This window comes from Antechinus flavipes, chromosome 4, assembly GCF_016432865.1.
Source record: "Antechinus flavipes isolate AdamAnt ecotype Samford, QLD, Australia chromosome 4, AdamAnt_v2, whole genome shotgun sequence".
NCBI lineage: Eukaryota > Metazoa > Chordata > Mammalia > Dasyuromorphia > Dasyuridae > Antechinus > Antechinus flavipes.
The window spans coordinates 10,156,359-10,181,633 of NC_067401.1; the positions used below are offsets into that span (position 1 = coordinate 10,156,359).

Here is a 25,275-nt window from a genome sequence, read left to right on the forward strand (position 1 = left end):
TGGCTGGCCCCATCATTCCTCCTCTGTTAAATGGGCATAACCTGAGCCCCTCCTTGCCTGGGCCAGGCTTAAACGAGGGGTTGGTGGGCACCAATCACTATCATCCCCAGCCGGGGGGGAGGGGTGGGGGGGAGGGGATGGGAGGAGGGGCTGCAGGAAGAGGGGAGCACTGCAGGGAGGATTCCAGGAATGGGGGAGCCCTGTAGGGGGCACAACAAAGTGACAGCTCTGGTTTCCCTGGCCTTGTCCTTGACACTAATCAGACGCCTGCAGCTTGGGGAGCACCAACCAAGGGGTCCAAGCCCAAGGCAAGTTCAGAATCCGAGGATACCCCGGTGGCACTTGAGTGCATAGAACCGGGGCCTGGAGTCTAGGGACCTAAATTCAGATCCAACCGGTGTCCTCTCTTTGCCTTGGTTTCCCTAACTGTAAAATGGGAATCATCCTAGCGCATCACAGCCAGTATCCCTTCCCTTTCCTGCTCCCCAGGGCAGTGTCTGAGGGTCTCTATCCGGGCGGGGATGTAGTTAATTAAATACAATAGTTAATTAAAAACAATACGAATCTGTTTATTAAGCTCCTACTGCGTGCTGCTCTCGGAGTTTGCTGGCAAGTGGCCACACAATCCCTAGGCGCCCTTGGGTGGGCTGAGTACTGGATGGGCTCCGACGGAGCCTTACAAACTGCCGTCTTCCCCTCCCCCTCTCTCCTTGCACATCTGTAAAGTGGTTTTGCCCTCGGGAGGCGGCCAGTGTGGGAAAGGTCCCGGCCGGCTCGGAGCCTCAGTTTCCCCGCGCACGCTTCGCTCCAGCCCTCTTTTGGTCCTCGCCGGAGCCCGTAGTCGCTTGGCCTGCGACCCGGAAGTGGAATCTCCTTAGCAACCTGGAGCCGGAGCGGCGGCCGGAGCCGGGAGTAGTGGTGAGTGACCGTCGCCCGTCCCGGGAGCCCGGGTTCCGGAGGGAGGATGCTGGGGCTCCCGGGGTCGTCGGAGCCCCAGTCCCTCCGTGCTTCTCCGCCGGCCGCGCTCCGGGCCGCTGGGCCCCGCCCCCGCTGCCCCAGGCGCCTCGGCGCGCAGGGGGCGTCTCCCCTCACGTCCGGCGCCCCCGACCCCGTCGGCGAGGGGCGCGCGCCCTGCGTCCCGCTGCCCCGTGCTCTCGGGGAGGGCTCGCGGCCCCCAGCTATCCGCGCATGCGTCCGGTGGGGGTGGGGTGGGGAGGTGGGAAGAGGCGTCGCCGCGCCCTTCGCGCATGCGCGCCCTCGAGGCCTCCTGTGGTGGCGAGGAGCATGTGGTACCCTCATCGAAGTCTGGTATAAATCGGGAAACTGAGGCCTCGGGAGGTGAAGGTTTCTATTCCAAGTCAAGCAGCAGGGAGGGTTGCTCGGGTCTGGAGCAGAACCCGGAAGGAAGCTCCTCACAGACCCAGAGGTTGGAGAGCCTCGGGTGGGCTGAGAGTCTGGGCTCACGGCCCCGCACTGGACACGGAAGCAGGAGCGTCACGTGGCTGCCGCGTTGTTTCTGTGGTGGCCTCAGCTTCCCCCTCTGTAGGGCTGAACCAGACTATCCCAGAGGTCACGCCCCTCTCCAGGACTTTCCTCCTCCCTGACCCAAGTCCCAGTGGGAGCCCTGGAGACCCCTCTCACTCCCCTCCAGGTGGGGTGGAACCCTGGAAGACTAGACCTGGGGGGTCTCTGCTCTTCCCCCCGGGGCTGTCGCCTTCCCCTTGTCCAGGGTCTCTGGGCCACTTGGGAAGTGTTCCCTGGAAACCTGCCCCTCCCCCTCCCATCTGGGGATGCCCCTCCCCCTCTCCTGCGTGGGTTCGGGCCCTGGCCCTGGCTCCCCTTCTAGGCGGCGTCAGCCCCGGGGCTCCCTCCCTGGTTCCCGGCGGGGTCCCCCTCGGACAGTGGGGGCTGGGTGAGAGCAGGGGCCTTGCCCTCCCTCCTGGTCCCCAGCCCTGACGAGTGCTCGGCCCTCAGCCAGGCCCTGATAACCGCCCCTGGCTTCCCCGGGAAAGCTTCCCCACGGCCTCGAGGGGCCGTTTCTGCCTCCCGTGCAGCCAGGCGTCCCGCAGGTTGTCCGAGAGGCTTGCTTTGGGTCGCTTGGATTTTCGGGGGAAGATTGAGTCACCGCCGCGCCCCCCCCCCCCCCCCAAGTAATCTTGGCTCCCCGGAGCAGAGCGCACGTGCCCCGGGGGGAAGCCGGGCCTCGCGGCTCCAGCTCAGCCCCCTCCCCTTGCCGCGTCAGGCTGCGGTCTCTCTCGGTGAAGTGGGGAGTTAGGCCAGATTCACCCGGCGGGCGCCCCCGGCCCTTTGTGTTTTACTTGGAACGTTCTAAGACTTGCCGAGGGATCCGGCGCCCAGAAAGGGCCGAGAAGTCCCGTCCTCGGGGACCCGCGAAGGCGGTTCCGGCTGTGCCGGTTCTGGAACACGCGGGCCTGTCACCGATCCCTGTCCGCCCCGGGCTCTGGGGGACGACGCGGACATTCCCCTTTGCAGCCCTCATCGCTCCGGCCCAGGATGGGGGTGACCCCGTGGGTCAGCTGGTCCCCCACTGCCCCAGGGCCTTGGTGACCTGTGGGCGGGAGGGAGGGGGCTTCCCCTGCCAGGGAGGAGCCGGCTGCAAACCAACTGCGCACAGTAGGAGAAGTTGTTAAATTCAGGGGCAGCTGGACGGCCCCGTGGCCGGAGCAGCCGGAATCAGGAGGACCTGAGCTCAAATCCGGCCTCAGACACTTAGCACTTCCTGGCTGGGTGACCCTGGGCAAGTCATTTAACCCCAATCACCCCCCCCCCCCAAAAAAAAAAAACACACATTCAGAAGATGGTTTTATTTTTTCTGGCGTCTTTCCTGGTCTGTTTGTGCCGCTTGGGTCAGTTTTAGTGGTTTGGTAGTGAGTAATTCCGTAATAGAGGTCAGAGGGAGAAGGGCCTTGTTGGAAACGCGCTTCGCCTCTGCCCGGCCGTCCGGGGCCACAGTCCGAGGGATCCCTATCACCTGTGGCTTCTAGTCCTGGCAGCCCAGGGGCCCAGGCGTCCTGAGCCCCAGCCTGCCTCCAGCCGGGGACTCCAAGCCTGGAGGGGGCAGACGAAGCCCCTCGGGAGGGAGCCTTCTCCCTGGAAATCAGCTTCCCTCTTCAGGTCCTGGTCTGCGCCCTGGGGCCTGCCCAAGGGAAGCCATCTTGGAGCTGGCGACTCTGGGTTGCGTTTGTTGGCAGTTTGCAGCCCGGAGCCTGAGACCAGAGGGCTGGATTCCGGTCCTGACCCCCTCCTGAAGCAGTCCTGAGCTCAGGCTGGGGCCAGATGTCTCCCGAGGACAAAGCGGGCTCCCCCCAATCCAGTTCTCTTCCGAGAACGGGTGTTCCTGGACCCCAGAGGGCCGGGACAGGGAGAAGGTGTGAGGGGACTGCAACGGTGACCGGGGGCTCGGGGGGTGGGGGAGAAGCCGGGGAGCTTTGACAAAGGACGAGAAGCTGGGGGAGAACTGCGGGGAAGGGAGCGAGTGTGGGCGAGGCAGGGAGGGCAGCTGGGGAGAAATCTGTAGTGAATCCAGTCGGAACGTGCGGGGTTTTCTCCGGATTGGCTCAGTAGTGTGGGTGGGAGCGACCCAAGCAAGAGGGCAGGGAGCTAGGGGACGGTGTGGGCGAGGGGTGAAGGGGGCAACGGAGGAGAGTGGCTGGTGCTGGGAGACGGCCTGGGAAGGAACAGAGGAGGGGCTGAGGGCAGATCTGGGGGAGCCCGTTAGGGAGTGGAAGGTGACCCAGCTTTGTAGCAGATTGTGGCGGTGGGGAGGGGGCTACCCTAGCCAAGGAAGGTCTGCAGGAAGAGGTCACATGGCATAAGTGACCTTTGAGAGAGCAGATGAGTAAAGTGGTGGGGAGAGATTAGAGAGGGAGCCAGGGAGGGGGGAGAAGACCCCTAGAGAGGTGTCTGTGTCCGAGTGGGCCTGTGTGAATGCATGTGTCGGAATGGATGTGTGGGGGAGGCGGTCCGACAGGGAAGGTGAACCGAGACTCAATTTATAAAGGGTGAAATGGGTTCAGCCGGGTTTTGGGGTACTTGTTGGGAAAGAGCCCAATGGCAGTGGAAAGGGGACAGATACTGGTAACCACAGAGGGCATGGGGGTACAGACACACTCAGGGAAATGGGGAAGGCAGGAAGCTGGGGTGAGGGTGGGGCAGAGAGCCTGTCAATCAAGAGAGCGGGCAGCCCTGGCAGCGTGGCCCTGGCGCAGAGGGATGAGGGCTGGCCAGGACAGCAGGTGCCATCTTTGTAGGTTTTGGGGGGAGGGGACCAACCGACTCTTATTTGCGCCACTTTGGAGTTAGTCGTTAACATTTCCAAATCATGTCAAAGTTGTCAGTACGGTGTTAAAACGAGTTTGTCTCCATCATCTCACAGCTAAATCAGGCTTTTTGGGGGATGGCTGGAATTTGTCAGACGCTTACCTCTGTGTGCCTCAGTTTCCTCATCTGTAAAATGAGCTGGAGAAGGAAATGGTGATCACTCACTCAGTGTCTTTTCCAAGAAAATCCCAAATGGGGTCATGAGGAATTGGACCCAGCTACCGCTGCAGCTGCACGGGACCACGTGGCTATCTCCCAGCTCCCCAGGCCCCTCGTCCCATCTCGTCCAGTGTGCTCCCCCAGCCTGGCTCAGGGAAGGATGCGCCAAGAATGGCCAAGACCCTCCCCTTCGAACACAAGAAAGGTCCTGGTTTGCCCGGCATCCGCTGAGGAGACACTGTCCGAGTCTTGTGGCAGCTTCACCGTCATCAGCCAGCTCTTCCTCCTCTGACAACGTGGGGTCCCAGGTCTGGGTCCCCCTGACCACCCAGCCCCCACCAGGCTGTAGCCAGTGCCGGGAGTAAGACTGCAGAGGAACCCGGATGTGGCCATCACAGGGGCATAAGCACGACCATCTATTAATGACAAATCACAGCTCGGCCAGGCGGGCAGTCTGGGCAACCCCCCGGCTCTGCTGCCGAGGCTTCCTGGGTGACAGTGGGTGTGTGCAGGGGGGACCCTGTGGGGGGTGGACACAGGGGTTGAGGGAGGGGGCCTCCATGTTGGTCTTTGATGTCGCCATCTGTGAGGGTGATGATGGCAGGCAAAGATTATGAGTCAGCCGCTCAAGTCATAGAGAAGGGTGGGAGCGTGTCTGGGAGGTCTGGTGGGAACCTCACAGGTGGAGAAGTGGCTGACCCCCGTGATGGCCGAGTGAGGCCCTGCAGTGGCCGGGGGACCCAGAGTGGGCTTCCAGAAATGCGGAGGGAGCCTTGGGAGAAAGGCGGCCTCCATGAATAACATGTGAGGGGAGGAGAGGAGGCAGAAGCGGAACCTGCTCCCAGAGGAGCCTGCTGCAGAGGACGGTGGGGGAGCCTGGGGCTTGGCGGGCGGCTGCGGGGGAGAGGCCGGCCGAGTGGGAGGGAAGGCGGATCGGAGCCCGCCGGTGTCCAGAATGCTGCTGTGGACCAATAGGGAGAACTGCGGGAGCACAAGGAAGAACCTTCCCACAATTCTGATGACCCAGTGGAACAGGCTGGGGGGAGGGGGAGCGTTCCCAGCAGCTCCTGGCCAATCATCTGATGGGGATGGATGGTGTGTGGGCGGCCTTGAAGGTTGCCCTACAGAACTTGGAGTGTTCCAGGACCACGGGCGACCAGTAGCGTGTGTGTGTCCACCTGCATGTGTGAAAGCTGCTAGATGGGCGCCGTCGGTGTACAAAGAAAAGCTGGTTTAGGCCTGGAAAAGTTGTTTGAGTTATAGTAAAGACACATAGTATAGGTATAGTAAAGTATATATACAGTAAAGATCAATTCATTATTTTTTAGCACATGTTGCTTTATGAATCATGTTGGGAGAGAAAAATCAGAGCAGAAGGGGAAAACCATGGGAGAGGAAAAAAAACAGAAAAAAGTGAACTGAGCATGTGCCGGTTTATGTTCGGTGTCCTAGTTCTTTTCTGGAGACGGAGGACATTTTTTGTCCTGATTCCATTGGGATTGCTTTGGATCGCTGAACCATGAGAAGGACCAAGTGTAAAGTGTGATTTAAAAATGAATTTCATTCAGTGAATTACTCTGGAGACATCTCCGGCTCCCCACACTTCAGCTAGAACGCGGCCCTTCTCCAAAGGGATTTTTCCTCAGGACTCCGCCAGCCTTTGAGTCGCCCAGGTTTTCGTTCTTTGAGCCTTGTTCTCCCTTGATCCTCAGATCCAACAAGTGAGCGCTTCTCTTAATGACCTCCTTCCCGACCTGGACTGGTCCCGGCTCTCGCCAGCACTCTTGCAACAACTTCCGATCACACGGACGCTCTGCCTGCTTTGCTCCCATTTTGTGAAGCTGCCCAAATAATCTGAGCACGTGGGACTGCGGCGCTTCCTTCCTTGAGGTCTTCCTGAGGCTCCAGGACAAAACTGGGCATCCGAAGCGCCTCCCATGGGCTCCGGGCTCATCCTGGATCCTCCTTCACACGCCGTTTGAGTCGCACCCCCTGCCGGCGCTTCCCAGATTGAGGCTCCCACCTGGGTCGATACTTAGGCCTGGGGACGGCACGGGAGCTAAGAGATTCTGGACAGAGGGAAGAGCTCCCTTTTAGTGGCCGGAGCAAGAGGCCGCGCATGGCGCTGGACTCCCAGGGTTCCTTCTATTTGCCCTTCAGTTCCATCCAGTTCTCTGCCCCTGTTTGGGGTTTTCTTGGCAGAAATGGTGGAGGCCGTGGCCGTTTCTTTCCGCTCCTTTGACTGGGGGTGGGGTGGGGGTGGGGTGGAGAGCATGCACCCGGGGTGGAGGGCCTTGCCCGGGCTCTCATGGCCGGTAAGTGACTCCAAGGTGGGTGCTCTACCCATCGCTCCTCCCAGCTCTTCTTCCTCGTTCCCTTCCCCCACAAGCCATCCCTTGCAATAAAGAATGAAAAGAAAAGCAGCAGAACTCACCAGTGTGTCAGCCTGGTCTTACTCCAGGAGGCCCCCACCTCGCTTGCTCTCCTGCCCTCTCGTGTGCCAGGCTTGGCCAGCACTACTGGGGGCTTTGGTTTTGTGGTAACCATGGGCATTGTTGCATGAAGGCCCTGACTTGAGTTGTGGACACTTGTGGGCCAGTGTCTAGCAGTGGGAGCTCTGGGTCAGAGCTGGGGGAACCGTCTCCATTTTCAGGTGAGAGAACTTAGACTCATGGATGATGTGACTTGTCAGGCCCTGGGCCCGAGGCTCCAAGGCCTGCCTTCTCTTCATTAAACTCCCCTGACTCTTGATTAGGTTCCTGTTTAGGTTTTTCTGTTTGGAAGCATTTGTTTGAAGTTATTTCCTGTGGTCCTTGGAGACTGAATCCAGCTCCAGTGGTGCTTGTTAGGTGCTTCATATGGACAGATTATTATGCAGGGGAATGGTGGAAAGGCGCCGAGTTTGGGCCTGTCCTGTTTCCTGCCGTCTGACTCAGGCGGCCTTTTCTCTTGTGTGATCCACAAGGGTGTGAGGTCTTGGGAATTGAGTCGATATTAAAGAGGTGTTTTTGTGCTCTTTGTTCCACAAGGTTTTCTGTCTGCATCCATAAGTCCTTGTGTTAATTGCTTATCAGTCCAAATTTAGACTGGACTCCTGAAAGAAGAAGAAAAAATCTTGCTTGCATCCTTCATTTAAACATTTATTAAACACCTACTGTATGCAGGTTCCATACTAGTAGGCACTGAAGAAACTGAGGCTTGTGGAGGCATCCAGTCATTGATGATGAATGTTGGATAGCTCTAGAGCCCGGAGAGAGCTTTGGGGAACTCTTCTAGAGACCTCCTGGCTATTTGTGATTATTCTTCAGGCCCAGCCATTTAAAATTTCAAATCCATGTGAGTGTAATATCATCAAACCAGCCCGTCTCTCTCTCTTCTCCACAAGAAGGGAGCAAGCTATTTTAGCCAGTACTTTACTACAAGCTAGGGCACTTATGTCCGCAGTCTGTTTTACCTTTTGGTCTGGCGTGGCTCATTCACTAGAAAACTGCTGGCTTTTTGTGATTGTGATTTAGCTTTTACGTCGCTTAGGCTGTCCTCAGGTTTGGGCAGCCATCCCCCATAACTAAGAGTTTTTTTTAAAGGGAAAAAGAAGAGGAAAAAAAATATCTCTGACCCGGTGCTCCCTGATCAGACGTCGTGTCAGGTTCCACAGCTTCAGGTCCGCCTGGGCAGAGGAGCCCCGTTGGCAGCCAAGCCTGCGTCTGGGCGCTGGGATCCTACTGTCGGTTTGTGGATGGCCACCGGGCAAGCTCACGGCAGTCTCTCAATGGCTCCCAACTTGTTCCTCACCATGATTCATTTTGCTTCACGATTTCGTTCTTTAGAGTTTCTTGCCCTTTCTGGCCTGTGGAATTTTGTTCCCCGGGAGCTTTCCTATTAATGGCTGTAATCTGTTCTACAATTCAGAGGGTCTGTCTCCCCAGTTCCCAAGGTGTCTTTTCCCTTGGTCCGGCCTAGAGTTTCCTCTCTCGGAGCCTCCAACTTGGAAGGATGACATTGTCATTAAGGCAGGTCCTGAAGCGGTGACCGGCCCCGTGGGGGCCCCGGCTGCCCACTCCATCCCGCCTCTGCCTGCGGGGCAGGATCTCAGATTCTCTCCCCTCTTGTCACGTGGATGTGTGGAAGTATTCTCCTGTCACTGCTGGGGGTCAAAGACCTTCCTCAGTCCCCTCTCCCTCTGCAGCCTTGGGCTTCTCTTTGATGCCCCCTTTTCTCCAGGTTTTCCTCCTGCCTCTGGGGTGGCTCCCTCAGTTGGGTTTGTTGGGGCCTCCCACCCCAGGTGTCCCTCAGACTGGGCCCTCTTCCCTCAGCCCTTGCCCTCATTCTCCTCAGGGCCTGAGGATGCCCCTCTGCAGCACCAGTGCCACTGCCTGGCGCAGCCCCTGAATCATCGTGCCGGCTGCCTGCTCCAAGGCTCTTCCTATCCCAGGGCAGGCTTGTCCGGAAGCGTGGGTGACTCCTGTCACCCCCAGAGGCCTCCCACCATTCTCTGTTTGATGTTTAGGGCTCCCCCTTTGCTCCTTGGTAGGATCTCTGCTCCAGCTTCACCCGCCTCCTGGCTGTTCCACATACCCAGCTTCTCCGCTCGGGGTTCCAGGCCTGTTTCTGGCTGTCTCCCACCCCTGGAGTACTCCCCCTAAGTCCCCCCAAAGCCCCATCTGCTACAGGAAGTCTTCACAGTCCCACGTGGTTCTGGCTCTGTCCTGTGGAGAGCCTATTTGTGCACCTTTGCTTGTCTCCACTCTTCGACTGTGAGATCCTGGAGGATGGGACTGTCTTAGGACAGTGCCGTGTATATTGTGGGCGCTTAATAAATGTTGATTGTCAATTGGATAGCACAGAGTATGCTTCAGAGCACTCCATAGAGGAGGTTGCACAGTGGGGAGAGTGCTGATTTTGGAGTCAGGGAGGCCTCCTTTGCAGCCTCCCTGTGCCACGAGCTGCTTAGTGTCCTCCAACTTCTGCTCCCTGGTTCTACCATGAGGCGAGTGCTAGCACCCGCTTTCCAAGGTACTTAAGGATAAAATGGGATAATAGACCTGCAAATGTTTTCCAAACCTAGAAGAACCCTGTTAAACTGTTTTCCTCCAATGACGATATTACTTCTGTGTCAGTCAGTCCGTAAATAAACATTTATTAAGTATCTACTGTTTGCCAGGTTCTGTACTAAGCTTTGGGGGTACAAAAATAGGCAAAAGATGAAGTTCCTGCCCTTAAGGAGCTCACAGTTAAGTGAGGGAGACAAAGTAGAGATAAATAAAGGGGAAATAGGAGCTGTTTCACAGAGGGATGGCACTAGGAGGAAGCAGAATTGGGGAAGGCTTCCTGTGAAAGGAAGGGCGGCAGCTGAGGTTTGAAGGGAGCCAGAGGGGAAGATGAGGACAGAAGGTGGAAATGAGAGGGCCCGAGAGGGAAGGCCTTGTTTGTGGAGCAGCCAGGAGGTGGGTGGAAGAGTACTTTGGGGGGATGGGAGGAGCCAAAGAAGAAACCGAAGTGGAAAGGTAAGTGTTTGTGTGGGTTAGGTTATAAATGGCTTTATTATGTTTGACCCTGGAGGTGATAGGGAGCCACTGGAGTTTATGAGGGAGACGCCAAGCCTGGATCTGTGCTTAGGACAATGGCTCTGTGACAGAATGAAAGATGGATTGGAGTCGGGAGAGACTTGGGGCAAGACCCTCAGCCCGTGAGCTATTGTAATAATGCCGGGGTGAGGTGATGTGGGCTTGTCCTGGGGGCACAGTCCGGAGAGAGGCAGGTGCATGGGAAGGGCCTGACAACCGAGGGGAGGTGGGTAGGTCAGGGTGACTCCCAGGCTGTGAGGATCGGGGACCGAGAGGAATGGGAAGGTTGAGGGCAAATGAGATGTCGACTTAAAGGCAGTTGGAAATTGGAGGTAAGATCAGAGAAGGATGGGTAGATCTGAGAATCATCAGCATAGAGATGTCTGGTAATTAAATCCATGGGAGCTGATGAAGAAGGTCCGGGCCAGACCCCTGAGTGATACTCTTAGAGGGCAAGAACTTGATGAGGATCTAGCAAAGAAGACTGAAAATACTGGTTGGAGAAGTAGGACAAGAAGCAGGAGAGATGCCCCCAAACCTGGAGAGAGGCGAGGATCTCAGAGAGGGTAGGGAGAATGGGGGCTGAGAAAAGGCCCTTGGATTTGGCAATGAAGGGTCATGGGTTGCTTTGGAGAGGGATTGGGGTGAACAAGGGGGTCACTCTTCACCCAGATCTCCCCATTGCTTCCTTATTTTGGTTCTAGATTTCCTCGAATGAATACACTCATTTCATTTGGAGCTGTGATCTCCTGTCGATGTCAGCTAGTGCTGATTCAACTGAAGCAATCCTCCTTTTGCTGTATAGCCATTAATCGCCTTTTTTTTTGTGAACACAGAGGTCCAAAATCACAGAGGGGGAGGGTCTTTGGGGATCGTTTGACACGGCACCAGAGGAGCACATGGGCATTCGGTTTTGTTCTGCTCTTGACACACGAGTGACCCACCCTTCTTCATCTAACACTATCTTTCCTGCTACTTTGAATAATTTTTGGTTGGTAATATGCTGCGGCTTACTCCAGCTTACCACGTGTCTTTCCATTGCTTGGGTGACCTCTACCTCTCAATGCTTTAAAAAAAAACCGAGAAGTTTTCTTTATGTTTTAAAAAATATTTTGGATATCTTTAGTTTTCATATTGTTTCTCCCTCCCCATTTATTTATTTATAGTATGTGGTCCCTTTCCCTTGGCTCTCTTTTCTGGGGAGTTATAATTCGGAGACCCAAGTTGTAAGAAGCATGTGTGAGACAGCGCGTGCTGTGGTGTGTGTGTAGGCGCGCACCTCTCCACCAAGGGGTGGGCAGAGTCTTCGCTTGTCATACTTCTGGACTCCAAATTAGCCATTGCATCGAGTAGAGTTCCGAAGTCTTTCCAGGTTGATTTTTTTTTTTTTTTATATTCTTGTAGTCACTGTGTACATTGTGCTCTTGGTTCTTCTTATGTGACTGCTAATTTCTGCAGGTTTTCCCAAATTTTCTCTGTATTCTTCATGTTTTGTTTCTTATGTCGTAATATAGTTACATTGCTGTAGCACAGTTTCTTTAGCTATTTTCTGATTGATGAGTTTCCAATTTTTTTTTCAAGGCTCTGGCCCTATCCTTTTTATTTATTTTTTTAAAATAATTTTTTATTGACAGAATACCTGCCAGGGTAATTTTTTACAACATTATCCCTTGCACTCGCTTCTGTTCTGATTTTTCCCCTCCCTCCCTTCACTCCCTCCCCCAGATGGCAAACAGTCCTTTACATGTTGAATAGGTTACAGTATATCCTAGATACAATATATGTGTGCAGAACCGAACAGTTCTCTTGTTGCACAGGGAGAATTGGATTCAGAAGGTAGAAATAACCCAGGAAGAAAAACCAAAATGCAAATACTTCATATTCATTTCCCAGTGTTCTTTCTTTGGGTGTAGCTGCTTCTGTCTATCCTTGATCAATTGAAACTGAACTAGCTCTCTTTATCGAAGAGATCCACTTCCATCAGAATACATCCTCAAACAGTATCATTGTTGAGATATATAATGATCTCCTGGTTCTGCTCATTTCACTGAGCATCAGTTCATGTAAGTCTCACCAGTCTTCTCTGTATTCATCCCGCTGGTCATTCCTTACAGAACAATAATATTCCATAACATTCATATACCACAATTTACTCAACCATTCTCCAATTGATGGGCATCCATTCAGTTTCCGGTTTCTGGCCAGTATGAACAGGGCTGCCACAAAATTTTGGCACATACAGGTCCCTTTCCCTTTTTTAGTATCTCTTTGGGGAATAAGCCCAATAGAAACACTGCTGGATCAAAGGGTATGCACAGTTTTATAACTTTTTGAGCACAGTTCCAAATTGCTCTCCAGAATGGCTGGATGTGTTCACAATTCCACCAACAATGTATCAGTGTCCCTGTTTTCCCGCATCCCCTCCAACATTCCACATTATCTTTCCCTGTCACTCTAGCCAATCTGACAGGTGTGTAGTGGTATCTCAGAGTTGTCTTAATTTGCATTTCTCTGATTAATGATGATTTGGAGCATATTTTCATATGTCCATAAATAGTTTCAATTTCTTCATCTGAGAATTGTCTGTTCATATCCTTTGACCATTTATCCATTGGAGAATGGTTTGATTTCTTTTAAATTAGAGTCAATTCTCTATATATTTTGGAAATGAGGCCTTTATCAGAACCTTTGACTGTAAAAATGTTTTCCCAGTTTATTGCTTCCCTTCTAATCTTGTCTGCATTTGTTTTGTTTGTACAAAAACTTTTCAATTTGATATAATCAAAATTTTCTATTTTGTGGTCAGTAGTGATCTCTAGTTCTTCTTTGGTCATAAATTCCTCCCTCTTCTACAGGTCTGAGAGATAAACTATCCTATGCTCTTCCAATTTATTTATAATCTCATTCTTTATGCCTAGGTCATGAACCCATTTTGACCTTATCTTGGTGTACGGTGTTAAGTGTGGGTCAATGCCTAGTTTCTGCCATACTAATTTCCAATTTTCCCAGCAATTTTTGTCAAATAATGCATTCTTATCCCAAAAAGTGGGGTCTTTGGGTTTGTCAAACACTAGATTATTAAAGTTATTGGCTGTTTTGTCCTTTGAACCTAACCTATTCCATTGATCAACTAGTCCATTTCTTATCCAATACCAGATGGTTTTAGTAACTGCTACTTTATAATATAATTTTAGATCTGGTACAGCTAGGCCACCTTCATTTGATTTTTTTTTTTCATTAATTCCCTTGAAATTCTTGACCTTTTGTTTTTCCATATGAACTTTGTTGTTATTTTTTCTAGTTCATCAAAGTAGTTTTTTGGGAGTCTGATTGGTCAATTTTTTATCATATTTTATTAATTACATCCCCCCTCAATTTTTGACTCTTGGGAGTTTATTTTTAATAGTAGCATCTCTGGATAAAAGGGTATGTAGAATTTGGTGACTTTTCTAATACAGTGTTAAGTTGTTTTCCAGAATGGTTGAACTAGTTCATAGCTCCACCGACAGTGCACCCATGTGTCTGACTTACCGCAGCTCCTTTGTCATTGGTCATTTGATTTATCAGGGACAGTGGTGTGCTGTGCATCTCAGCCGGACGGTGTTACTAGATGAATCTTAGCTTTAAGGGGGAGAAACTTGTCATTAAAGGTACTGCCTCAGTTCCCTAAGCAGCCCGATTCTTCTCCTTTCGGTTTCGGTGCAGTTCACTGCTGGTTGGCACTGCCTGCCTAAGAGCGGTGACTTCCATCCCCTTGTACATCACATGAGAGCCATTCTTCATCCACTTGACTGTTCCAGTGTGAATGTTGGTGAATTGGAGAGTAAGTCTGCAACCTTGAGTACAATAGAGCTTCTTGAAGAGAGCTGGAAACTCCTGAAGGCAGCAGATAACATGAAATCCACTGGAATTTACTATGGGTTGAATTAAAAATACATTTGATTCTGTGGTGCATAGTTCTACTTAAATGAAGTTAGTTCTTTTTTTTCTTTTTTTTATTATAGTTTTTTATTTACAAGATATATTCATGGGTAATTTTTCAGCATTGACAATTGCAAAACCTTCTGTTCCAATTTTTCCCCTCCTTCTCTGCACCCCCTCCCCCAGATGGCAGGCTGACCCATACATGTTAAATATGTTAAAGTATATGTTAAATACAATCTATGTATACATATTTATACAGTTATCATGCTGCACAAGAAAAATCAGATTTAGAAAGAAGGTAAAAATAACCTGGGAAGAAAAACAAAAATGCAAACAAACGATAACAGAAAGATTGGAAATGCTATGTTGTGATCCACATTCATTTCCCAGCATTCTTTCTCTGGGTGTAGCTGGTTCTGTTCATTACCGATCAATTGGAACTGATTTGGATCCTCTCATTGTTGAAGAGAGCCACGGCCATCCGAATTGATCCTAAATGAAATTATTTCTTAAAAGATGGTAAAAAGTTTTAGCTTCTCTCCATCAAAGCTCTGGGGATCATGAGTGTTTGGCAGATCACTCATGGACAGTGAATTATTCCGTTTGATGTATGTATGCAGGGAGTTTTCCTGTTGAGTTTGGGATTCCTATCTCAGGAAGGTAGCAGCATCTCCATGGTTCCTATCAGGTTGAGAGCAGCCTCTGCCATTCTCAGTAGAAAGTCCCCAATCATGACTACTGTGTCTTTGATAGTCTCATGGCACGGCTCTGAATGTGTCCTTCCTCTGTTCCAGAACTTCCCATTGTTCCCTCTTGCCTCCAGGGTAAAATGTGGGCTCCCTAGGTTAGCCTTCCATGTCCTTCACGGTCCTTGGCCCCAGATTCCCTTTTCAGACTGAGTTTACTGGATTCCTCTTACCCCGCTCTAACCTCCATCCACATTGGGCCTCCTGATCAGTATTGATGCCATCCTTTCCATTTCTGCCTCTGTACCCGAGTACAGGCTGGCCTAAAGCCTTTAGCTTGGACTCCTAGTTCCTTTCAAGGGCTGTTTAAGTATTGACTCCTTTAAGAGTCCCTTCTTGATTCCCATCCTAGACTTCCCAAGTTCTCAAGAAATGATTGTATAAAATAGGTCCTGGTTGGAACCATTTCTGAAAATTTCTTTTCTCTTCTTCCTATGGGATATGAGCTGTTCCAGGACAGGGATTATCTCACATCTGTCTTTAAGGCAGACTTGAACCCAGTTTTTTACTCTGAGACTCAATGTTCTGTTATGCTGCCCCACTTCTACCGTACATCCAGCAGATAGTAAGTGCTTAATCAGTGCTTATTGATTGAATGGCTCATATCGCTTGGCCCATAGGATAAGCAGCTGCTTATCCCATGGAGAAGGAACAGTTCAGGATTCATCTTGGCCTTTTTTTCATTCTCCTTTCCATTCTTTCTACCTTCTCCCTTCCCTCTTCCTTCCCCCCAAAGGAATACTTCCTTCATTCTGCCAACCTGGTTAATGGTGAGGCAGTCTACAAGCCCTTTGACCTTCTCTTCTGAACAGACATCCAGCCTTTCTTTAGGACAGAAGTATGAATTTTGTAGTAGTTCTGGGAAAAGTTATCTCTGATCCTTCTTCTTGGACCTGAGCCCACTCTGGCTGGTGGCCCCCCAGATCTAGAGCGCCGTGGCAAGCACTTAGATGTGAAGAAGGAAGACAGTTGAGTTCATATTTTTGTGCCTGATAGTTTGTATTTGGCTACAAAGGGTTCGAACGTGTCAGACCCTGAAAAAGACAAAGTAGCTTTAAGGTTTGGGTCTTTTTCCTTCTTTTCAGCCAGTATGTGAACCATGGGCCGCAGTCCGTTTTTCCAATGACATGTGACCAGTCTGGTCCTATTGACCATGCTTTGGCCGCGTTCTACGTCAAAGATTAATCCAGGGGCACTCCTACGAGAAATCACGTGTTATATTGCTTATCGTTAATACTAGGCATTCAGAGCAGACTTTGACAGAAGTTTTGGAAAATCGCCCTTACTTTAAGACAGTATCGTATCTGTAGGAGTTTGGCTAGATTATCTGAGCCCTAAGAGCTATGATTCCAGTTCTGTTCTGATGTAGTATTCAATTCACTGTTCTTATGTGCTAAAAGTAATTTATTTTTTCTATTTGCCTCACTTTAAAGTTTGGCCATATTCATTGAAGTATGGATCACCTGGGATACGTCCGAAGCGGAATGAGAGCTAGCTCCAGCAAGCTTGCCGGCCCGCAGAAGAACGCCTACGCCCGGCTGGTCCAGCAGCACCGCAGTGGCCGGTTCCGCTCCTATCTAAATCACGTGGCTCAGAAGATGCAGCTGGAGGAGATGGGCTTGAGCGACACTGGGTCCGACGTAGACGTGTCTTTGAAAAAGGGGATGATGCGAGAGGCTGTCACGAGAAACGGGCTGAACGTGCCCGACCCTTCCCCAAATAAAGCCTCGCTCTCGGAAAACCCAGACCGTGTGGAAGCAGAGGAGGAGTCACTTCCGGGTGATGGTCCTGAAGCCTTCAGGAAAGGCCCCACTTGGACAGGTTCAGAGGCACGCCAATCGGGCCCAGGCGAGCTGGAGGAGGCCGGTGGTCCCCACCCTGCAGAGGGGAGCTCGGACGTGGAGAGTCTGGGCTGGGCTCTGAGCAGCTGTAGCTTAGCGCAGAGCCCGAGGCCGAGCCCTTCCGGCCAGAGAGCTGGAGCCTCTCATGAGAAGGATGTGCCCGAGACCGGACATCACCTCCAGGCCAGCCCCAGTGCTAGCCACGTGGAAAGGGCTTGGGAAGTCTCTGCAGCAGAGCAGCAGCCCCCCCTGGACTCCTCTTCCTTGAATTCTGAGAAAGCTGGGCTTCTTACTCCTGATCAGCTGCCAGGTGAGCTCTCGGTGGGGGGTTTGGTGATCAGCCTCGGTGCTGGGGCGCAGACATCCCAAGTGAGGGCGCTCTCCTTTGTACTAGGTAGAGTCTTAGACCCTGGGTATTTTTGCCCATGAAGCCCCGAGAAAATTACACGCTCTGCTGCTGGGGAGCAGGACCCAGGTGTCTTGGCAGGGTTCAGTCCTCGAGGGCCTATTTTGCTTAGGAAGGCTAATGAATTTGGAGTGGATGAGTTACCAGATCGGTAACCTCTATAATCAAAAAATTATTTCTTTTATTATCATTTGGGTCAATACAATGAAACCCAAGACTGTCATCCTCTTAGAAAGATGGGACTTCAGTTCTTGCTCCACTGAAATATCTGGGTGGGAAAAGTCAGTCCTCTAAAGTCAGGTGAGTACAAGGTGGCGTGGCTCTCATGGAAACTACATTTCTTTGGCTCTTAATTTTCTAAGAGCTTTGTTCTTTGTTTGGGGCATATGGAGAGGGAAGTGGGGAAAGAAGGGAAGCCTAAAATGCATTTCAACAAGGATTTTTCTTAAAACACATTCCCATGACTTTTCCACTCTAGAAACGCTAACATTATTTCAAGGTTGAAAGCCTTATCTGACTAGAAGAAAGTCGATCTGTCGTGTCGCATGCATTTATTAAACTTCAGTAAGGGGGGAAAAATTAATTAGCCCCTTTTGAATGATCAGGGCCGACACTGGTGGCAGGTTGGACAGCCTGGCATGCAACCTGCCTGCCGCTGCTCCGGTGACCTGGCCAGCAACTGCTTTTTCTCCATTTAAAATTCTCCACTTTGTGCAGCAGTTTAGCAACGAACGTGGTTAAGAAACAAACTAAGCAATGAAATTGGACATAAAACAGCAAATTCCAAAGCATTGATAGATAAAAAGAAAATATCATAATAAAAGAAAGAAAACTATTGGCAAATGAACATATTTTACAATTTGCAAACAGGTTTACATAGATTATTATTATTTTTTGGATCCTCATAACTATCCCATTTTTTTAGAAGAAGAAACAGACTCTCTGAGATTAACCACTGACTGAATTTCAGAGAAAAGGAGTCAGAAACAACACTGAGATTTTGAGTGTCTTAATACTGGGGGGGTTAAGGGTTGGTCAGAAAGCGTCAGAGTTCTTTCTGTCAAATAAGCTACGGGCTCTTGTGCACGCTCTGCTTCTGTCTCTCTTTGTCTCTGAATCTCTCTGCAGGTGGTTTAGCAAAATTAAATCTTAACTTGTTCTGTGCCCCTTCTGACCTCATCTTTGCCTTGGTCAGATTTTGTTGATGTTTTCATATTCCCGACAATAACCTGACATTTTCACTCTGATTCTGCTCGCCTTGTCTTCCTTGAAGTGAATCTGTAAGTACTAATTTGTATTCTCATTGGCGGTGTTGTGGGAGGCCTCAGTGCCCTTCACTTGGGGAGTTGTTGTAACTGGTGTTTCTGGCCGGCTGTGCCTCCTTCCTGGCCTCCAGCTGGGCCTCCTACTGCGCTTGCAGCCTCCAGGCTCTCCTTCTCTTTCTAATTTTCGGGTGGGGAGGCTCTGAGGAGGGGCAGGAATGGCTGCTTGGGATCCAGGACCCCGCTCTTTCGCATTCCACCCTTTTGTGGTCCTTTCTTCATTGGATCCAAGGGGTCTCTCAGGTCCCTTCCAGCTCTAAATTAGGATCCCATGATCCCACCAAATGTCAGGCCTGCAGCAAGGCCTGTCCATATCTCTCTCCTGCTGCTGACGACCCCGTGTTTTCTCCTGGGGGTCCGGGAGCGCTTTCAGCCCTTTGGGGATTGCCTTTGGGAGCTCTGGGCGGCCTGCCTGAGAAGTGCCTTGCCTGGCTTCTTGCCCGTCACTCTGCTCGTGTGCTGGATTCCGATCATGCTGCCATGCGGGCCGTCGCCAGTGGTTGGGCCTGCTAGCCTCTGGAGCTTAGACTTTCCGGAGGGGACCCACCCTCTCTCTCCTTTGACCCTGTTCCTCTTCCCTCAGGCTCTCCACACCTCTAAGAGGTCTCTCACTTCTTTCCTCTCACAGCCAGCAGTGCGGTCACTCCGCGCCTCCCACACCCTCTGCCCTCACCCATCCTTCCCATGGCTCACAGAGCTCCTAACCCCCCTCTCATCTGCCCATTTTTTCTGGGATCAGACAGAAACTCCTCTGGTAGGAGCTGGCAGCTGGACTTTCCTGCCTTTCCCGGCTTCTCTCCATCCTCTCCGTCCCATTGAGAGTCTCTACTCCGCTCCAGGGCCTGCACGTGTCTGCTCCCCAGGCCTGGGAAGCTCTTCTCTTTACCCACGCGACTCCGGGCATTCTTCTTCCGTAGGTCTGCTTTGGACCCACCTCTCATTAACGCAGGCCCAGGAAAGCCAGGGCTTTCCCATTTTGTCTTTGTTTCCCCAGGGCCTGGCGCGTAGTAGGTGCATGTTTGTGGATGATTGGGTGTCCTCTACAAATAGAGATACTGTCTCTCTTTACCAGTGTTTACACCCGCAGGTTTTTGTAGCTCTTCTTGCCATCGCTGCCGGTTCTGAAACAGTGTCTCATTGTCCCAGGGACGCTGGGGCTCGGCCTTCGGTGGAGTGCGGGGAGGGCTGGCTGATAACCCCAGGGAGGGTAGCACGTGGGGGGGAGGGGAATCAGAGCACCGACTTCCTACGTGAAGGACGGGGATCGCTTTGTCTGAGGCGTCGTGGGGAGCTGCCACTTCACTAGGGGTCAGCCAAAGCTAACAGGCCCAGGCCTCTCCTTGGAGGGGCAGAGCTGTGGGAAGTAAGGAAGGGCTGTGGTTTAGGAATATCGACAAACTCGGAGTATTCAGAGAGGAACCGGTGACTGGTCTTGCTTCTGTGTCATGTGAGGGTAGGTCAGAAGGAATGAGGGCTTGGGCCAGTGCTCTGAAGGGAGACTGTGGGCAAGAGCACAGGGGAGAGGGGCAAGGAAGCTGGAGGTTAGGCTCGAGGCCGGGAAGAACTTCCTCCCCAGTGCAGCAGGGCAGCAGTGGGATGGGCCGGCTCATTGCTTGGCTTCGAGCCAAGAAGCTTTTTGTGGGTGTCCTCATTTGGGGGGCTAAGGCTGCGGAGGTCTGTCCATCCCTGAATACTTCCACAGACTGATGTCTCACCTTCAGGCAGAGAATTTTTATTATGTCAAGAAAAAGTCCTTCTTTTGTTGTTGTTGTTTGGTGTGTGTGTGTGTGTGTGTGTGTGTGTGTCTGTGTGTGTCTGTGTGTCTGTGTGTCTGTGTGTCTGTGTATGAATGTGTGTCTGTGTGTGTGTGAATTTTAAAGGTCAAGAGGTGTTGTCTATCCGAGGCTGTTGTTTTATCTTTTCACACAATCACAACGCTGATTGAACCATTTCTTGCCCTGTTTTATGTGGCACAGTGAGCGAATGCTGGAGTTAGGTCTGCCTCAGTTCAGACTCTATTTGCTGCCTAAGTGACTGGGCCAAGCTCCTTACCATCTACGGTTTAGGTGCTGGTCACAGAATAGAAATGGGAGATGGTCTGCGGTGAGAATGGGACTTCCTTTCCTATTACTGTGGGTTCCTGAACTGATGGAATCACAGCTCTTTGATACTGTATGTTATTTCTCTAATTTTTAGATGGTATTTTATTCAATATTTTTATATAGATATTAATGATGTTAGTTTTTTCAGCTTTGTTTTCATATTATTTTCATATTTCATATTTGTTTTCATATTTGTTTTCAGTTAGTTTTTCATATTAATGATGTTAGTTTTTAATAGATTTAAGGATCAAAATCATAAAAAGAATTAGGTAGAATACTGATCATTTTCTATTTTTGAAAATAATCTAGGCTATATTTACTCTTTGAATATTTGAAATAATTCAGCTTTTAATCCCTCTGGTTCTGATAATTCTTATGTGATGGTCCGTCCATCAATGGCTTAACTGATTTCTTCTGAGTTTGACCTATTTTCTATTTTGTCATTGAACATATTTTGTGTTTTTGTAGATATTTATTAACTGCTTTTAGATAATCCGTTTTCTTGTTTAAATGTAATGTAAGATAAATCTGCTTTCTTAATTTCTTATGTTCATTATAATCTCTTTAATTTTAGTAATTTAGTTTTTTCTCTTTTAAAATAACTTATTTTTAATCATCTGCCTTCATAAAAATATTTTGCTTTATTTGTAAACATTTTGAAGTTTATGTTATTAATTTTGTTTTTATCTTAATTTAAGAATTTATCTTTACTTTAAAATATTTTTATGTGTTTATATATATATATAAATATATATTTTTGTATTTTGCTGTAACTAAATTGAATTTGTTTAATTCCTACTCCTGGCCAATCACTTTGCAAAGAGTTTCCAAATATTATCTCATTTGATCCTTATAATATCCTTTAGAGGAAGATGCTATTATTATTATCCCCATTTTACACATGAGGAAACAGGGGCAAATAAGAGTTTAAATGACTCTTCCAAGATCACACAACTAGTGTCTGAGGTCATATTTGAACTCCTCTCTTCCTTTTTCCAGATACGGCACTATCCACTGCCGTCCAACTGCCTCTTTACACATGTAGTGTTTGAAAAACTTTAACTTGATTTTCTAATTTTTTCTAATACACACTTAGTTCATCAAATTTCTTCATCCTCATTAATAAAGCTATTGAGGGCCCATGATTATTAGTTCTTGTGTACAACTTTAGCAACATTTCATAAATTGTGATTCACTGTGTTTATAGTGTTAACTTTGAGGTAATCTATCATTTTGCTATAACTTCTTAACACAGACATTGTGTTTTAATTTTCCTGGAGGTTGTCACCTTTTAAGTATCTTATTATATTTACTTTTAGTTTATTGGATTTTGCTTCATACATTTAGTATTTAAAATTTGTGCCTTTCCAAACTTATCACAGTCTTTTCTGTGATGTAGCACAAAATTGATTTTTGTGAGTTTTCCATGTGTATTTAAAAAAGCCCTCAAATATTTCCTGCTTTTTACATTAAGTTCTTTTTATAAGTCTCTTCAGTCATTTTTTTTTCAGCTGTTCAGCTATGTAATTTTTTTCATTCTGTCACCTGCAGGCTATTGGTCCCAATGAACTTGGGCTCCTATTTTTCTATTCATACTTTTTGGAGCTCATATTTCTACTGAGGATTTTCCTTGGGGACATGGAGGTGCCAGTCCCAAGCTAAGAAGTCATGAAACATAGACTTAATTTATAATATACAAAAAAGAATACAGAGAAAATTGTGCAGAAGTAAACTTTCCTCCCTGTAGAGGGACCTCTACAACCTTCTGGATTTATGGCACTGTTCTGGGCTCTGTCTCCTTGGATCAACCCCAGAACAGTGCCATAAGGGACAAATGTTGGGATTTTTGGGAGTCCAAGAGCTCCTTTCCTTGGAAAGCATTTTCTCTCTGCAGGAGCCTCTCTCGTTTCTCTAGGGTTCTGCTACATGTCCCACTGCCCTGCAGTGTCTGGGGCAACTTGCTTATTGATGCGCTAGCTCTGTTCCTTGTTACTTCTTGGCTCTTGCTTGTTCCAGAAGCCCCTCTGCTGGTATTAGGAGGCAGGGGACAAGCCACCCCCCTTTCATCTGCTGTTGTCCCTCGGCAGCCTTTGGCGTGTCTCTGGAGCTGCTGTGCTGAAGGGTTACATGGCCCATGATGCCTATGGTGGATCCTCGGGATCGAGGCCTGAGCGCCCTTCCCTGCTACTTGTCGAGACAACAACTCATGAGAAACGAGAAATGAAAATTTTTCTCTGTTGTTGCCATTGCTTTAATGGGGCAGTGCCACGTCTGAGGGTGAGAAGGGGAGGGGTTGTCTTTGTCAAAGGGAATGGGGGCCCTCTGTGGGAACACTGAGGGTCTGGGCCCAGGGCTTCTTTGGTTTGGTCAGGCTTTGGCCAGGGTTCAGCCTCTGTTCTTACCTTTTGTCCCATGATTAGTGAGGCTGCCCGGCATGAGTGCTGGACTGGGAGTCTGCAAACTTTCCTCTGACACCTGTTCTGTGGGTGAATCCCTCTGAGCTGCAGTTGTATTCTTTGTTTTTTTTTAAATAACTTTTTATTGACAGATGTATTCTTTGTAAAAAGGGGGTGGTATTGGGCCCCTGTATTGGTCATCTCATGGTGGGCTGAGGCAGCAGTGAAACAATATGCATAAAGAGAAGGATGATGTGCACACACGGAGGTACATGTAAGTTTTATATACATGTACATTATGTACATTTATAGCGTAGGTAACCTTTCTTATGTAAACTTAACTTGAAACATTATCTAGCATGCGTAATGTTATTCTGTAGTGGATAGAGAGTTGGTTTTAGGGTGAGGAAAACCTGGATTCTGGTTCTGCCCTTGTCAGATACTTGCTTTTTGTCCTGGCAAAATCACTTAACATTTCATTGCCACAGGAAGCTTTCTGAGACTTGAGAGCAGTTGCCCATCTATATTGGTTGGGGGACTTTTCTCACTGGGATCTCCCTATATTGATGAAATCACAAGTGTGGTTCAAAAATAAGTTTAGTTCATAAAACTTCAGTTGACATTTCTGCCACCTTGAAGTTTGACCCAGTTTCTTTGCTGATCTTACTTAGCATTTCTCATTTGCAATTGTACATTGCTAGAGAATGCCACTACAACTCCAGAGCTGTAGAACCATTATTTCACTCTTGTTTTAAATCCAGATACTTAAAAAAAATTAGATATGTTTTCCATATGCAACATAATTTGAGGTCTATAACCTTTTTTCTTTTTTTAGGAAAATTCAGTCCATTTATACATTATAATTGTTAAATCTGGCTTACCTTCTACAATCTTTTGTAGAATGTATACAATGAATATAAACATTGCATTTCACTATTTCTATTCTTTTAATTAAATTTAACCTGCAAGACACAGAACAGAATAATATCAAAATACTCTTAACACAAGATTGACAAAACAACTCTTTGCTTAGGCTGACTTCTCGCCTTTGCCTCTCCATCCTTTTCCTTACTTTTCTGTTTCCTTTCAGTTATACGTTTCACTCTCTTTTCATAGTATTTACTTTTTCCCTTTCCCCTTTCCTCTTTAAGTTTAAAGGCTTTATTTCATAATTAGCCCTATTAAGTATCATATTAGTGTTTGATTTTTTAAAAAATCATCTTCTTATAGAGATATTATTAAAAAAACTAATTAATTATGGTTGGAAAATATCTAGTTTAAAGACTTGTTTTCGTTAAGATGTTTGCCATTTTATTTCTCTCTCCCTTTCCTTCTCTCTCTTCCCTCCCTTTCTCTCTCCCTCTTCAAGTCTCTCTCTTTCTCTCTCTCTCTCTCTCCTCCCCCCTCTCTCTTTTCTTTCTTCATTAATTACTAAGTGCTTCCTGTTTTTTTGTTTGTTTTTTTACTTTTCTCCCAAACTTTATTTTAGATCTATTTTGAGTCCAGAGTTTTGAGCTCATTTATTTATTTGTTTATTTTTTAAAAAATAAATTCTTTAACATTTTCTTGGTTTTTAAAGATACTTATCCTTTGGTTTCAATTTTTTATTTGTGGTAAAACTGACTCTTGGATTGCGGCCTTATGTTTTTAATTTTTTTGTATGCCTTATTTTAACCTCTTTTGTTGTTTCTGGTTCTTGGATCTTATAGGATTCAAATAAATGTTTTTAGTGGGTTGAAAGAATGCAAAGATTTAGAGCTTTAAGGAACCTGAGAGGCCATTTAGGCCAGTTGCTTTATTTTACAGATGAAGAAACTAAGACCCAGAGGGTTTAACTTCCTTGCTCAGGGTCACGCAGGAAGCCCATGGAAGAACCAGGGCTCCTCTCAACCCAGTGTTTTTTGCCCTGACTACTAATCATGCCTTTTTTCCTCTTGGCAGTGTGAAGGACTTGTTCCACCATCTTTTCCCTGTTCAGTTTGATAGTGATGTGTCTTGAATTTTGACCTTCTCTTTTCTGTAGGTTTTGTAAAAAAATTTCCTGCCTGTGTTTCATTGGCGTAAGGAGATGCTAACGACTAAGTGTCCTGTGGGAAGAGGTCATGACTTCTGCACTGTTAGAGCCACTCGATTTTACTTGGGACTCTGAGCTGAAGTGAGTCCAGGGTCCCCCATCAGGGTATGAGGGGTCTCACTGGGGGCATGTCTGGGACCCCAGTCAGGCGTTTCTGACTCTGGGGGCAGCCTCTGTTCTCTTCTCAGCGCTTCTTCTTCAAATTCTTTTTCTTTGGAGCAGTGAGGGGTCTTGTTTTGGATGCTTCTGGAAGGTTTGCTCATATTTTTTCCTGTGATGCAGAAAGGACAGGTCTTTGAGGTTTTCTTTCTTTTCTTTTCTTTTCTTTTCTTTTTTTTTTTTTTTAAAGCTCCTGTAATCCTGAAGTTCCATCTTCTTGAGCCATCGCCCAAATCTCTCA

The 25,275-nt window shown here is 48.7% G+C and overlaps 1 protein-coding gene across 1 annotated transcript in view; it reads left to right on the top strand.

The window, feature by feature from the left end:
* The first annotated feature begins 857 nt into the window (after nucleotides 1-857).
* The window catches only part of DIS3L2 (DIS3 like 3'-5' exoribonuclease 2), a 289,396-nt gene continuing 264,978 nt past the window's right edge, over nucleotides 858-25,275 (top strand). Inside the window, exons 1-2 of the mRNA XM_051999603.1 lie at nucleotides 858-918; nucleotides 16,168-16,885. Coding sequence (XP_051855563.1) covers nucleotides 16,189-16,885 — 697 coding nt within the window. The 5' untranslated portion in view covers nucleotides 858-918; nucleotides 16,168-16,188. The remainder of the gene's footprint in view (nucleotides 919-16,167; nucleotides 16,886-25,275) is intronic.